Source organism: Paramacrobiotus metropolitanus, unplaced genomic scaffold (genome assembly GCF_019649055.1).
Source record: "Paramacrobiotus metropolitanus isolate TYO unplaced genomic scaffold, Prichtersi_v1.0 Parri_scaffold0000052, whole genome shotgun sequence".
NCBI classification, from domain to species: Eukaryota; Metazoa; Tardigrada; class Eutardigrada; order Parachela; family Macrobiotidae; genus Paramacrobiotus; species Paramacrobiotus metropolitanus.
The window spans coordinates 25442-39607 of record NW_026570272.1 but is presented as its reverse complement, the minus strand read 5'-3'; the positions used below and the strand labels follow the sequence as shown (position 1 = coordinate 39607).

The 14166-nt window shown below is 45.8% G+C and overlaps 1 protein-coding gene across 1 annotated transcript; it reads left to right on the top strand.

Annotated features, from left to right (window-relative positions):
• Positions 1–7078: 7078 nt before the first annotated feature.
• Positions 7079–13044, top strand: LOC129592435 (uncharacterized). Its single transcript, XM_055488474.1, has 4 exons — positions 7079–7882; positions 8150–8530; positions 8803–9648; positions 10397–13044. The coding sequence occupies exons 1-4, from the start codon at positions 7631–7633 to the stop codon at positions 10574–10576; spliced, it is 1659 nt and encodes a 552-aa protein (XP_055344449.1). The 5' UTR covers positions 7079–7630; the 3' UTR covers positions 10577–13044.
• The last annotated feature ends 1122 nt before the right edge of the window (positions 13045–14166 follow it).

Sequence of the window (14166 nt, the reverse complement as noted above, 5' to 3'; positions counted from 1 at the left end):
GCCACGGGCACTGATTAGACGGGAGCTCCAGCCGTGTTGACGTCCACCTGCTCAACGACCGTTTCCACTGGGCGCTCCGGCGCAGCGGAATCCTGCCGGTCAGTCGCGGAGTCCACGTTCCCGACAGCAGCCACGGGTTGCCTGGAAGGAAACGCGTTCACTGTCTGTATGCCTTTGCCTTTGGCTTACTACAGAGGCATAACAGAAGCATACATTCGAATAAACATATTTCGCAGTCTTCGGTATTTAGTTGTAGCCGTGAGAATAATGAATCGGAATAAATAGTACGGAACTCAGGGTGAAAGGAAAAAAGTTTTTCCACAGATCGGAAAATTACAAGACAGCCTTACCCTTGCGCAGCGACGACAGCAGGAACCAGCATCGGGGCAACTGGTGGAATTGCAGCGTCAGCAGCAACCGGTGCTTCGACGTCTCCTTTGGAACTCTACAAATAATCACTGTAAACGTCTGTAATGTACCTAATTATTATATAATGCTTTTCGCTAATATAAAAACGCTTTTCGGTCCGCCTATTTCTTTATTCCGTAACCCGGCGCTATGCAGTTGACCGATGCTGCCTTACGGGAAGTGGCCCGGTTCTTCGTGGTTACGTGCATTTACATGCAAAATTTGAGAGAGATCGGTCCATAACGAGACTTTTGGTACACCTGAATGCATTTAAACTTTTGGGAATTTTCTAACAGCCATAACTCCCGAACCAGCTGTAGTGCGTACAAACGGTTTTCGCGCCCGTGTGTACAAATCTTCTGGCTACAGAATGTCATAAACCGAAAGAAAAATGTGTTTTGGAGTGCGCGAAAGTGCAAGCTTATTTTCGTGCATGTAAACGAATTCGGTGCCATGTACCGACCCACTTCCCTTATGAAACCTGACAGGACACTGAACACTTAAACCTGAATCCTCTAGCTCACCATCAGTTTGGCATAGATGGCAAAGGGCCCCTGGAGCGATTCGGTGACCTGCAGCAGGGCGGCATTGCGCTCCGTTAGCTCCGCAACACGGCGCCGCTCCTCCGCTAAGCGACCCTCCAGATCCCGGACGCGCCGCTGCTGCTCGTTCACCGTCCGCATCTGCGTGGCGATCTCGTTCTGCAGAACACCCACCATCGCCGTCTGCTGTTCAATAACCCGGTCGCGCTCCATCACTTGCGTCTGCAGCGTCTTGATGGCCACTGAAACGATTTTTTCATAAATTATTAGACACCAGCAGATTCCGCTTAATACATACATTCTACGGCGTCCTGTTCCGCGGTCCACTGGGCCTGCACCGTTCGGTACGCCTATGGAGCAACATAGAACCACATATTCCAACATGCCGGCAGTGCAGTGCGAATATACATGAAAAGCCTCACCTTTTCCATCACTTCAAATGCTTCTGGGATTCCGGTGGCGTATTTGCCTATAACATATACTTCAGTGTCCCACATGGAAGCTTTTGAATTACTTATCAGTTTCTGCCTACCATCTCATTATTATGGGGAGTTTTTGAGTATCTAACCGTGCTGTTTCCTATACAACTTTCCGCCTGATCGCAAAGTACGGCTAATTTTTTAACTTGAAATCATTTTCATCGAAGTTAGTTTTGCTTCTTGAGACAGGGATGTAGATGAAATTACAGACTAAAACTGAATTCGCGATGGTTTAACTTTTCCTAGGTTACCAGAAAATATTCAAGGCCAGAAGGGAAAACAGCTGACTGGGACACATTCAGGATACATGGTTAAGCGCACTTTTGCCCCGGCTTTTGTCAAGCTCATTCGTTTTGCTGGCAGATTACAGACCCGCGACGTAATCAGAAGTTTTCCCAATACAGCATATGTAAAAACAGATGAGACGAATAATTAGAAGCTACGATGGATCGTGCTTCATCTGAATGCACGACCAAAAGCTCTTGTTTGTGTTAAAGACTGAACGTACGACAAATAGGAAATCCACCATAGGCTTTTATCGTACAGTTATTTTATCGCAAAATTTCCGTTACTTCATGTTATTCCACCTCGCGTAGTGATCATCCAAAAAAATTCCCAACGTTCCGATCGCTTCATAACCGCAGCATGCTTCGTTTTGCCAAGAACAATTCATAGCGTTATGTGGAAAGGCAATCCTTTCTTTTCCCAGTAAAGGGACCGCTCTTTAAATGATACAGTTTGATGCCTTTTAGTATACGAAGCTGCAGTGATCAGCGATAACTGACACATAATAGTCTAAAGGCCAGTTAAAACCCGAGAAAGCTTAGCAGGCTAACTGAAGTAAGATAAAAAAATAAAGAAAAGTTCAAGGAAGTTCCAATGTGGTAAAAACTTGGGACATTTTCAGTTGTTACTGCATAGTGCATACCTGAATAGGCTCAGTACATTCGTAGAGTACCACACTTTACCTTCGTACAGTCAATACTTACTGTACCTTTTTTCGCTGAATGGTGCTTTGTGGACCCACTGAGAGACCCGCTGGTTAAAGAATTCCTGCTCGCCATCGTCAATTTGTATTCTTCACTTAGATTGCTGTTGGTTAATCTCAAATAGCAGCAACCGTAAAAATCTCTAATAGCAGATTCTAAAAAAGTGCTACAAAATTTACAAACTATTCGAAGACCGCAGCAAGTACGGTATGAAAATATCAGATCTCATAGAGTGCTGCGGTACAGCTGACAAAATTTTAACGCACGCGCTGGCGCTCGATGAAGGCGACCCCGAAGACTCATGAGAAGTTAAAACAGAGAGAAATGGAGAGAGACCAAGAGTATTCTGGTCCGGATAGACAGCAGCGTATGTCTCTTTGTCACGGTCTATCAGTGACAGTCAGTGGTCAGTTCAGTCCAGCGGCAGGTCAAAACTGCAATGTGCAAAGTGCAGACGGATATCTCGCACGCTCGCACCGTAAGCGTGCCACCCGGCACCCAGCCGGACGCTCTGCTGACTAGGGTTGTCATCACGTCGTCCCACAGTTTCACAGTCACGCCGTTTTCCTGCTCACAGTCCCATCATGCCGAACAATTGCGGGCGGGATAAAAAAATGTGATGGGATGAGTTTTTATTGTTAAAAATGAAAGGTCAAAATTCGGTTACCTAAACTATAGCGCATCGACAGGGCATACATTTTTAGCGACATTTTTAAAAAATCCTGTGAGAGAGCAGTTGAGTGACTTGGTTCGCCTGTGGTTTGGTTTGATTTAATTTTAAAATCTTTTCAAAAACTTGTAGCAGTTTAATTTCGTCCTTGTGATGTGGCGGTATTTGATTTGTAAATTATCTACCGAAGTGGCCGGAGATTGGGATGGGCTGAAGTGACCGCTGAGGAAGATGATGGTAAGATACTTGCCGTAATCTCCCAACGGCTTTTTATTTCTTGTAAACTGCTGCAAAACTGCGAGGACCATAAGACTTCGTTGCTTGCCAGTTTTGGCTTTGAACGGATGTCAACTTGTGGTAGCTTAATTACATAGTTGCGCAGGTTTTTTCAACTTTTTTGAAAGGCATCTTTCTTGAAAAAAGTTAGCAAAAAATTTTGAATTTTTGTTGTGAAAAATATGTCAGAAATTATGCAATAAATTAATAATCTATCCCACCAATCACATCACTTCCCGTTCACATTCCCATCACATCCCACCTCCAAAACCTTGGTGGGATGACAACCCTACTGCTGACTCAGCTGTACGATGCTCTTTGAAGTTTGAGAAAAACCTGCTAAACAAATTGCTGCCTGATTCACTAAGCAATAGGAACGTATATAGATAGGCGCTGACAATATGGATAATCGGTAAGCGGCTCGCACACCAGACGGGTGAACCTCGCTCTCACGAGTTTCTTCGTCTACGCTTGTCCTTGGAAATCCAACGGGGGCAACGCCGCTTCCGTACTCGGTACCATGGAAGGAGCGGCAGCGTTAAATGAACTGTTTTTGTTGTGATAAGTTCTGTGCTTGATTCTCAATTGTAGCCGTGTTTTGTGAAATAAAAATATTACATATGGATAAACGATTCCTTGGAACTCCGTCAGTACAGTAATCAATCCATATACCTTTAATATGATTGGCAGTAATTGTTGTGAATTATTACTGCAAGCCTTCTGTACGCCAAATCACTGTACCGATCAGCTGTATTTTGACCGCTTTTTTTAGTGACCACTTCTCATCCCCAGTCCGCCACCGCCTAGGTCCGTCCTGTACTGCAGGGTCCCGCGGAATGCCGGTGTCTGCCGTCACTATCGGATCACGACGCGGCGCAACTCGGTAAGTGCTGCTTGTTCTGCAACGGCCATCGGCTGTTGGACAGTTCCAACACTTGAAGTGATAACGCATGTGTCGTAGACCAATGAGCAGATTGTCTCGGCGCTCCGAAAATTATCTACATGTTGCGGTGCTGTAATGCATGGAAATATCCCGCATTACTATACCAGCTGGACGAAGCAATGCGCTCCTGCTTCCAGAATTTGTCGAATGTACGGACCAATCACAACGACTACCCGCCTTGGCGTCAAGCAACATTACCGGTTAGCAGAGGTGGAATCGGCATCCGCCGGTAGGAAGAATTATCCCTTCCAGCCTTCCTGGCTTCGATTCATTCCGTATCCGGTTTGCTTTCTGCACTACTGCCTAACCGCACCGCTGTTGACGTTACTGGTGCCTCGGAGTCATGGAAATTAAAAGCCCGCCAACCCGTACCTCCCGGAAGCTGCATTTCAGGAGTCTCAAAAGGCCTGGGACTTGCCATTATGCAACGTATCTCTTGCGGCCCTCCTGGAGGCGTTTCAAGGAGACGAAGTCAACACAGCGCGCCTGCTTGCCCAGTCTAGACCAGAGGCCGGCATCTGGTTGAGCGCTTTGTCGTCCGCTCACATCGGTAATCTACTGGGCGACGACGAACTGAAGATCAGCATCGACCTCCGTCTCGGTGCCACGATCTGCGAACCCCACGACTGCGTCAAGTGCCACAAACCTGTTGGTGGTTACGGGCACCATGGGCTGTCATGTGCCTTTTCCGCCGGTCGACATCCGCGCCACGGCGGTTTAAACAGTATCTTCTGCAGAGCCTTAGTATCCGCCGGTGTGCCAGCGAAACTGGAACCGCGCGGCACTTCTCACACCAATGAATGCCGCCCTGATGGCTGCACGACTTTTGCATGGAAACGCGGATTATGCCTCGCTTGGGACGTAACCTGTGTAGACACGGTTGCGCTTTCGCATGTCAAGGCCACTTCCATCACAGCTGGAGCGGCCGCCATGCAGGCAGAGTTAAGAAAATCAGGGCTATATTCCTATCTGGCCGGCCGCTACCTATTCGTTCCGATCGCTTTTGAAACACTGGGCCCGTGGGGACCGTCGGCGATCGCCATCATCAAAGAACTGGGAAAAAGACTGCAGCAGCACACCGGAGAAGCACGCTCGCTCGAATTTCTGCGGCAGCGTTTGTCCATAGAAATTCAACGGGGAAATGCGGCGTCAGTGCTGGGCACGATGGAAGGACTGGATAAGCTGAACGAAATTTTTCTGTTATAGTTTAGCGTGTTTTTTTCTCTTCAAATTTGTGTATTGTCGCATTGATTTGACCAATAAAGTCCAGTATGAGCAGATAGCTATGACCTGGAAGTACGGGATCGGCAAATGCGGATCAAGATCAAGCGTCTGGAAGAAGCCGGCCGCTAGCGCGAGTCCACTAGTTTGTGCTACAGGGCTCTGTATGCGCACACGCGTCCTGTCATTCCGGATATCTAAACAGTCTAAAGTACCTTCCAGACACGTGCACGACTGCAACAATGTGGAAGCCGAATTTGGTGTTGGTGTGACGACATCGTCACTAGTCGAACCTCACCGCCAGCGCTCCGCCATTAGTCACCGGAAGTGCGCGTGCAGGTATGCCGGGCACATTCCCGCGCGGTCATTCTGACGGCATATTACATCACTATGCCGTCGTGCGCCCCGCCATTGGATCCTCCCTACACCAGCCCCGCCCGCGATCGTCGAGCGCACCTCGACCGGGACGATATATAAAGCCCCATCCACCACAGCACCACATCAGCCCATTGCGAGCCTCCCCTGGCATAGCTAGCTTAGCATTAGCATTGTTATAGTGGGCATAGTGATATATTTCGATTAAAGGTCACAGACATACGGTGCGTTGTGCGTTGTCTAATACATAAGTAGACATAAAGGTCATCGTCGACCTGCAAAGTATAGCACAGAAGCGCTTACAAGAGAACTCTATATTGCGACAAAGTGGCGTGAAAGAAAGCTTGTAAGTGCATATGATATTGTGCTGATTATTGGAGGATCAAGAGGTACTGTGCATGCACGTTTATTGAGTACGGACATAAGAGAATTCCCATTGCCAAGGACGAACTGCTCACTGCAACACAGGAATAGTGAGACCGATCTACTGACCATAGGTCAGTTTTACATACAGATAGCTGCCAACAACACAGGTACATTTGCCGTTGTTATCTTGTCCATAATAACGCAACAGTTACAGACAGTTGTTGCTTGTTAGTAGTGAAAAAGTTAATTGCACCCTGGTTAAATTAATTAGTTATTACGGTTACATCTTTGCCAAGTTTAATTAAAAGGAACACAAACTGCGTTAACACAAAAAAGTTAAGCAGTGCTATCAATAAACTACACCGGAATACAAACAGACGGTACAGCAGATCACTCGTACTTTAAGCTCATTATACCAAGTCAGCGTACTCATAAGTACACACTACACTACACAGTACTAGTGAGCACGTGGGTGAAAGACATTTAATAAGTGCAGTATATTAAACTATGAAAAGGCGCACTGTGTGCGCGTGTAAGTGACTCATCACGTGCAGCGAGCACATGTTTTTAGTGACGCGTCAAGATTATTCACACATTATCGAATACTAGTACGCATTGTGAGAGTACAGTAACATTTATCCGATTTCGAGCGGCGCACAAACATTGCCCTACTAAAGGAAGGCCCACGCGTTGGTAAACAGACCTTTTGGTACGTGATATCTGTGACTTTATGGCTTATCTATCGGTGTAAGCTCCTTATCTACAGTAACACTGTGCGCGATTTCTTATACCCACATTCTTACTCATACAACGGTAGCATCACAATTAGGACGGATTGTCAGTGGCACTGTTTAATCATAGTATTATTGTTGTCAGCATAAGTCACTCCTAATGTGTGCATATCTGCTCATTTTACGCTTTGAGCCAGGTGCACGCTTTATGGGACGAGAATTCAGCACATTAACGTCTAACCGATATTGCGGATACAATTTACCCAAATGTAATGGTTCTGCCCTACAAACGTCTCGGAAATGTCCGGAAGTGGGAAACGGTCCTGAATTAAGCACTTCTAATGCTTGAAGCTTTCCATTTGGTTCGATTTAGGTTATTATTTCTGTGCGCATGATTCCCCACGCTATGGGATGCGCAGATGGGGGATAACTCCATCCAGTGCCAGTACTTTTAAAGGTCCAAATAACTTTCTGATTTAGTCACAGTTTTACAAATCAGTAACCGCAATTCCAGTAATGACAGTCTTCGATCATGCGCGTATCGTTCCAGGAATTTAATAACTTTGCTTAAAATATTTCTGTGCCTCTGCGCCAGAGATTTTTCTCCTCCTTATCCAGAGCGTCCTAACCATGTACCTGTACAACAACGGCGAACGGTCGGTGTGTGCATGGAATGCTATCGATGTGAAGATGCACGGTTTCCTGCAGCACGGTCACGTCATTGGCCTGGAGCATGGCGGAGATAGAGAAGGGCGTCTTATCGTGGATTTTGGGTGTCCAGAGCAGCGGTCCGTGCTGGTAGATTGCGGGCAGGCATTCGGCTGCTTCACCCATCCAGGCTATAGCTCGACTGTCCGACCGCTTCAGGGAGCTGTTGTGGAGGTGTGTCATATAGAGAATGTATTTCCGTGTCATGTCTGTACATCTACATAGCCTCTTGTGTTATTTACCTAAATACCTTCACCTCTTTTACTCGTATTAGTCGTATATAAACGCTTTTGCTTCTCTCGTACGATATTCATGCTCTCATCATTCTACGATCATCTCGATGCTACTTCTCTACGATTATCACAGACTGTACGTTTATCATTAAAGCTTATTTAGTATCATCCGCGTATTCTCATTTACTAGTAGAACCCTGTATAACAGGTACTATTATTTGATCGTCCCGATCATCCATGGAAGTGGTATCCCGGGAGAATTCTCATCGATTGTTTTGCCCACATGCGGGATTATGCGCGGGTGGAGGTGATAATGCCTGAACAGCGTTGGGTCGAAATAGTGCCCGACAAGCAGATCCGGCTGCCGCTCGCGGAGAACAAACGGTCGCGCCGGCGTCTGGCATCCAGTGATTTCCAAATACGGACGTGTATTCTGCCGCACGGCTACTGGATTCTCCAGCCTTGCCTAGTCGCCAAATTAATCCGTGCCATGGAAGACAGATTCTCTTTGCGGTTTACTCGCGTGTTCAGCCAGGAAATGCACTACATCCGGCGGCGCGCACACGGTTTGATAAAGGACATTACGATCGTAAGTTGTTCGACAGTAACGATGGAAATTGTTAGAATTAATGATTGTACGGGTTATTCAGACGATGTTACTCATGTTGTACACCTTTGTTTTACACTAACCTTGAAGGAGAAGTTTGACTAAACTTCTGAGTAACGTGTGACTGTTTTACTGAGCATATAAGGAAATCTTTTACAATGTTACGATGTGCAGATTTACTCTTGAATAAAGCAAACTACCAAAACCACGTTAATTCTATCAGAAATACTGACGGTTTTTAATTCTTACCATAGACGAGGTTTTTCGAAAAGAAGAAACGGGAATTCGTACTGTCCAGCCATGATTTCTCTGAAGATTCGAACCGTCTGGACGAAGTGACCAGTGAACCAGAGCGGAATAAGCGGGCCAGTGAGGATGATGGCGATCTGGCAGCGTTGCCAGTAGAACTCATGAAAGAGGTCTTCCTGTCGTTGGACACGATCGACCGACAGCGCTGCCGCCGCAGCTGCCGCGGATGGGAACGAATTCTCACTTTGACGGAGATGTGCCGAGATGTTCGCGTCAATGTACTGCGTCCGCATCCGGCCGTTTCATCGCGACCGGAGGGAGAGTGGCATCGGTATCTGGCCTTGTACAGTTGCATCTTCAAGTACATCACACCAGCAACGCAGAGCATTTGTATCGGGGACACCGAAGTGCGTTGCGGTGATATAGACACTTTCAGGAAGAGCAATCAAGCTTTGACCTTGATTAAAGGCGTCTTGAACGAAGCCGGCAGTCGTGTTCACCGCTTGGTCGTGCAGCATCGGTCTCTGATGGTCATTCCGTGTGGATACGAGTTGCTGGAGTTGCCTATGGTGTTCGCTGAAATGGCCGCGCACTATGCGGGACTGGCCAACTGTTGTGATCGTTTGATTTGGACAGATTATTCCCTGAAATATGGAGACGTTGGCAAAGCGACAGCGGAATTTGCCATTCCGTTGGCGGTCTTCGTCCTGGTGAATGTGGACGAAACGCTGATGTGGAACGTGTTTGAGGAGCATGTGTTGGGCAGTGGAATGCCGTTAAATGTGGAGCGCATCGCCCACTGCATAGGCGGTTGCGCAGGGAAGCGTGATAAGGCTTGGATGGTCAAAAAGGTAACACTAAAAGAAAGCCGTTTTTGTATTAAAGTTATGAATCTTCGGAAGCCCTGTCAAGGACTTAGCATTTTCGCGTTTGGCAGAACAGCTATTACTATTGTCAAAGTGTTAGGTCAACTGTTTGTAAGAGGAGAATCCTCTGCACCCACAGCAGCCGCCCATCCGCCGCCTACTGGTTGGCTCAAGCTCAAGCACAAATATCTTGATCTTCGCCAACAGCGGCGATGGCACAGTGGCTGTGCTACGTGGATCTCACCCGGTAGCCAGCGGTTCGATTCCGCTCCATCGCCATTTTTCGGAATTTCCTCAACAGACAGGATCTTCATCTGACCGCCCTCCCTCGCTAAGATCACCACGGACTGCCGACTTATGGCTGACTCTGTTATACGTTTCGCAATATTACGACGTAAACCTTCACTTCTAATCCCACAAAGTGCGGCGTGAACTCCCGGTGCAGCAGGGCTGACCAAGGTGCAGGGTCAATAAGCTCGAAGTGATTCTGATGCAGAAAACCAGCTCGTTCAAGTTGAATAAAGTCAAAACATGGCAATGGCAAGAAATGCGGTCAGGTTAATGCCTGTATACGCTAATGGCGTAGAGAATTTGTACGTCTAAACGGCCATCGATGAGAAGACTTGAGAAGGCATTGTAGTAGTTCAAAATCTGAAGTGCCGCAGAGTGGTGTGTTACTCCAACAAGGCTGCGGTGATGTTTTCTACAGGAATGCTCTTTTCTTACCCTCCAGATTCTAAAGAATTGTCAAACCGGAGATCCACGACCCTCTGCTCACTATCGCGGAATCAGGTGGACGGAGGACAATGTTGCTAGCGTGAACGTCCGACAGCTGAACACGTTGTGCCAGCGTGCCTTATGGCGCTACGTGCAGAAGTGGGATGCACGCGGGAAAACCTCGGATAAGCTGTAGAGCGCTGATTCGAAGCATTTACGTAGTTGTTTCGTGTTTGTAGAAACAGTGTTCCTATCGTGCCATATCTGACACTTTATAAGCACATGACACTTTATAAGTACAAGGTACGCGTGGAAGTTCCGGTATCCCTTCAAAGCATGCAAGAAATGGGCGGTTTGCCCGGGCCTCCAGGGAGGAGTAACTGTTTGGTCACATTTGTGTTTTTCTTCATGGTGTTTTATAATATCTGCCTTATTGTAAATAACCACATTAGTTTGTGCTTTTGTGGCTCGGCTTTTATGCATTTCGACTTTATGTCGGTGTACGGAAGCATTATGTTTATGTTCCTGCGGCACCGCCTTATGTGTATGTCTTACATATCTAGTCCCAAAATGGTCTTTTGCTGTTTTCCACAGTCTGACATTTATAGACTTATTCCGGGGCATTAACAAAGAACTGCGTACCAAACTGCTGCGTAGCAAACTGCAAAATTTAAGGGAAGTGACCCCCGGTACAAGGTTTTCAAATTAAGGGTACTGTACATACACACTTTCGCGCATGCCCGATCTCCCAGGCACTTTTTTGCATCGCTTTGTTGTATTGTATGCTGTGGCCAAATGGTATGCATCGTATATGTTGTTGTGAAAACCGTTTGTGCGCGCAACATCCGACTGGGAAGTTATGGGTGAAATTAAATTCCGAACAAGCTTAATTGTTCCAAAACAAGAACCGTGCCACGTTATAATCCATCGGACCGTCCGGTTCTCAGCTGCATCTATATAATAAAGGGGTGAATGTTGTATAAGGGTATACGTAACGATGATGGAATTCATATTGCTTTAGTAATCAGCCAGCTTATGAGCCTCACATTTTAAAACATAATAAAACAAAGTAAAACACTAAAAAGTAGAACGTGGGACGGTCAATGTTATGGAAAACGCACTTCCCGCTGTATTCCAATGCTGACTCGCCGCAGCAAAAACTCGTAAGAGCGTCACTTCCCAGTGGCCGTGTGCCCAGATCGTGTAGAGGTTTTAGACATGCAGGGACAACAACGCCGAAATTCCTAAAAGCTAAAGAAACAACCATGTAATCGTTGGCTAGATATTCATATTTCCGGATATTTCCGGCGCCTTCCTTATCGGGTTTTTGGGCTGCTTCTCCTGCCTGCCTTGGTACTGCTGCTGATGACATTTGAAAAACCAACTGTGTCCAGTCCAGTGAGTCCACCCATGTCACTTCCCAAGCCAGTCGTAGTTTGTTTCTTTAAGGCAAATGTGACACACCGTCTGGCCATCGATCATCTACGATGTTGGTTTCACTGCAGCTGGTTTATTAACGGTCACGACCTCACTAGCAGAGAGACTGACTACAACAACAAGAGCTTATTGATTCAACCGGCATTGCTACGCCACGTTAACGGTGTAACCTAGCTTCTCCCAATAACTTGACTGAAGATGACGAAAGACGATGAAAGACGATGAAAGCGTCCGGCACTCTTTATACAAGGAAAGTCAGACACGCGCGAGCGTTTTACGTACTCTGTTTCCGGTTAAATCCTACTGCGCCGGCTCCGACTCTGGTCACTTAACGAATCTGCAAGTGACAGTAGTCATTCGACTGTTCTAGGATGCATGTCTAGATTGAACAATTCCGCAAGGATCGTGTGTCATCGCTACTATCTTTTACCAACACTTTGCAGAAGGAAAGCAGACAGTGCATGATTAATGATCATGCTGGCCTGAGGAGAGAACAAGAGTTACAAGGTTTGATCACAACGTTTTGATCACAACTTGTGTGTATGAATGCACAAATCTGGCCGAGTAACATTTCTGTTAAACTTTGGAAATATTTTCCAAAGCCAGCGGGCGGCCAGAATAACGGTAATAACGGTAATTTAAACTCAGATCACTGAAATCTAGAACGAACATCAGATGTAATCGTAAACGCCTGTTATCTCAAGTAGCCATTAAATTGTGTAATATCAACGGAATTTCAACTAAATCAGAAGAAGTAAAAATGTTTTGCACAGGTCAAGATATTGTAGGTCTGACTGAGACCAAAGATAAGCCTGGGTTGCCCGATAAGCTATTTAGAGACGGCAGAATGTTTAATGTTTTTCGTCGAGAACGTATCGGTAGGTCAGGTGGTGGTGTTGCTCTAATTGTCAAAAATGTTTGGCTGGACAAAGACGGTCGGACCTTGAGAGAGATGACATTGAATTTGTTGCGGTTGAGATTAGCAGTATTAACGTAATTGCTGGTGTATTTTATGGCTCCCCTGATAAGATTGCGGAAATACTACCACGTTTTCTTGAACATTTGAGCGAAAAGTTTGTCGAAAACGATATGCAGCGGCTTCTACTGATGGGGGATTTTAATTGTCCCAAAATTAACTGGCAAGCATTAACGTCAAATACTGTGCATGGACAGCATTTGTTAAAATCGTTAAAAGAATTTAATCTGAAACAAATTGTAACTTTTCCGACTCGTATCAACAGTGTTTTAGATTTGGTTATCGTTCCAACTAAATGGTACATCGATTATGTCGGTGCTTGCAGCCCACCAGCAAGCACTAACGATCACGATGGAATATCGTTCAGTGTTCTTTTACCGAAAAATAAATCACAAGAATCTTACAAGTTTGTATGGAAAATTTCGCCAGCGTGTTTTGCCCTTCCGTAATGCACTTTTTGAAATTGACTGGACTGTAATTTTATCAAATAGAAACTGTACTGAAGTGGCAGTTAAAATTGAGGACGAAATTGTTGACAAAGCTTTTAAGTTTTTCGAAAGAATAAAGCTTACTCCAAAGCGATTTGATATTACGTATCCTCTTCCTTTAAAGCGTGCGATCCGAATGCACGATACCGCGCACAAGCGTTACGTAGATGCAAGTACCGGTGAACGTAAGACGAAGTTAAGAAGCAACTGGAAAAAACACGCTCGAAAATGTGATGTACTGATAAGAAATTTCATGAACCGAAAGCTTCAGGATATTGCAACAGCTTCGCGAACAAACCCAAAAAAGTTTTGGTCGTTTGTAAGAAAAAGTGTGGATAGGGATAGTATGCCAATACTACGGTATGGAAGCCATGTTGCCACTACCAACGGAGAGAAAGCAGATGTTTTAAATTCACACTACGTCAGCACCCTTGTTCCGTGCTCTTCCCACTGCTCAGGAAACATAATAACTTGCAGAAACCGTTTAACAGAAAACATTTTTGTAACTGACAATGATGTATGGAATGTTTTAAAAGCGGTAGACGTGTCGAAAAGCAGTGGCCCGTTCATTCTCACGAATCAGTTAATAATAGCATGTGGTTCCGCCTTAATAACGCCGTTAAGAATTTTATTTAATAATTGTTTTCTCGAACGAAAATTTCCTGAAACTTGGAAGCTATCCTTCGTCACTCCTGTCCCAAAACAGTCGAGTGACCTTACGATACCAAAAAACTGGCGGCCTGTCAGTTGTCTTCACCCCCTTTCAAAGGTTTTAGAGACAATCATCAATGATAAACTGACGTCGCACTTGACCGCTAACAGGTTGATCAGAAATTATCAATTCGGCTACCGAAAAAAGCACTCTCCTGAATTGTTATGCCAGAT

Coding starts and splice junctions, on each gene's coding strand:
- LOC129592435 (XM_055488474.1), top strand. CDS start 7,631: ATGTACCTGTACAACAACGGCGAACGGTCGGTGTGTGCATGGAATGCT. Junction 8,531..8,802: donor TGATAAAGGACATTACGATC/GTAAGTTGTTCG, acceptor TTCTTACCATAG/ACGAGGTTTTTCGAAAAGAA. Junction 9,649..10,396: donor AGGCTTGGATGGTCAAAAAG/GTAACACTAAAA, acceptor CTTACCCTCCAG/ATTCTAAAGAATTGTCAAAC.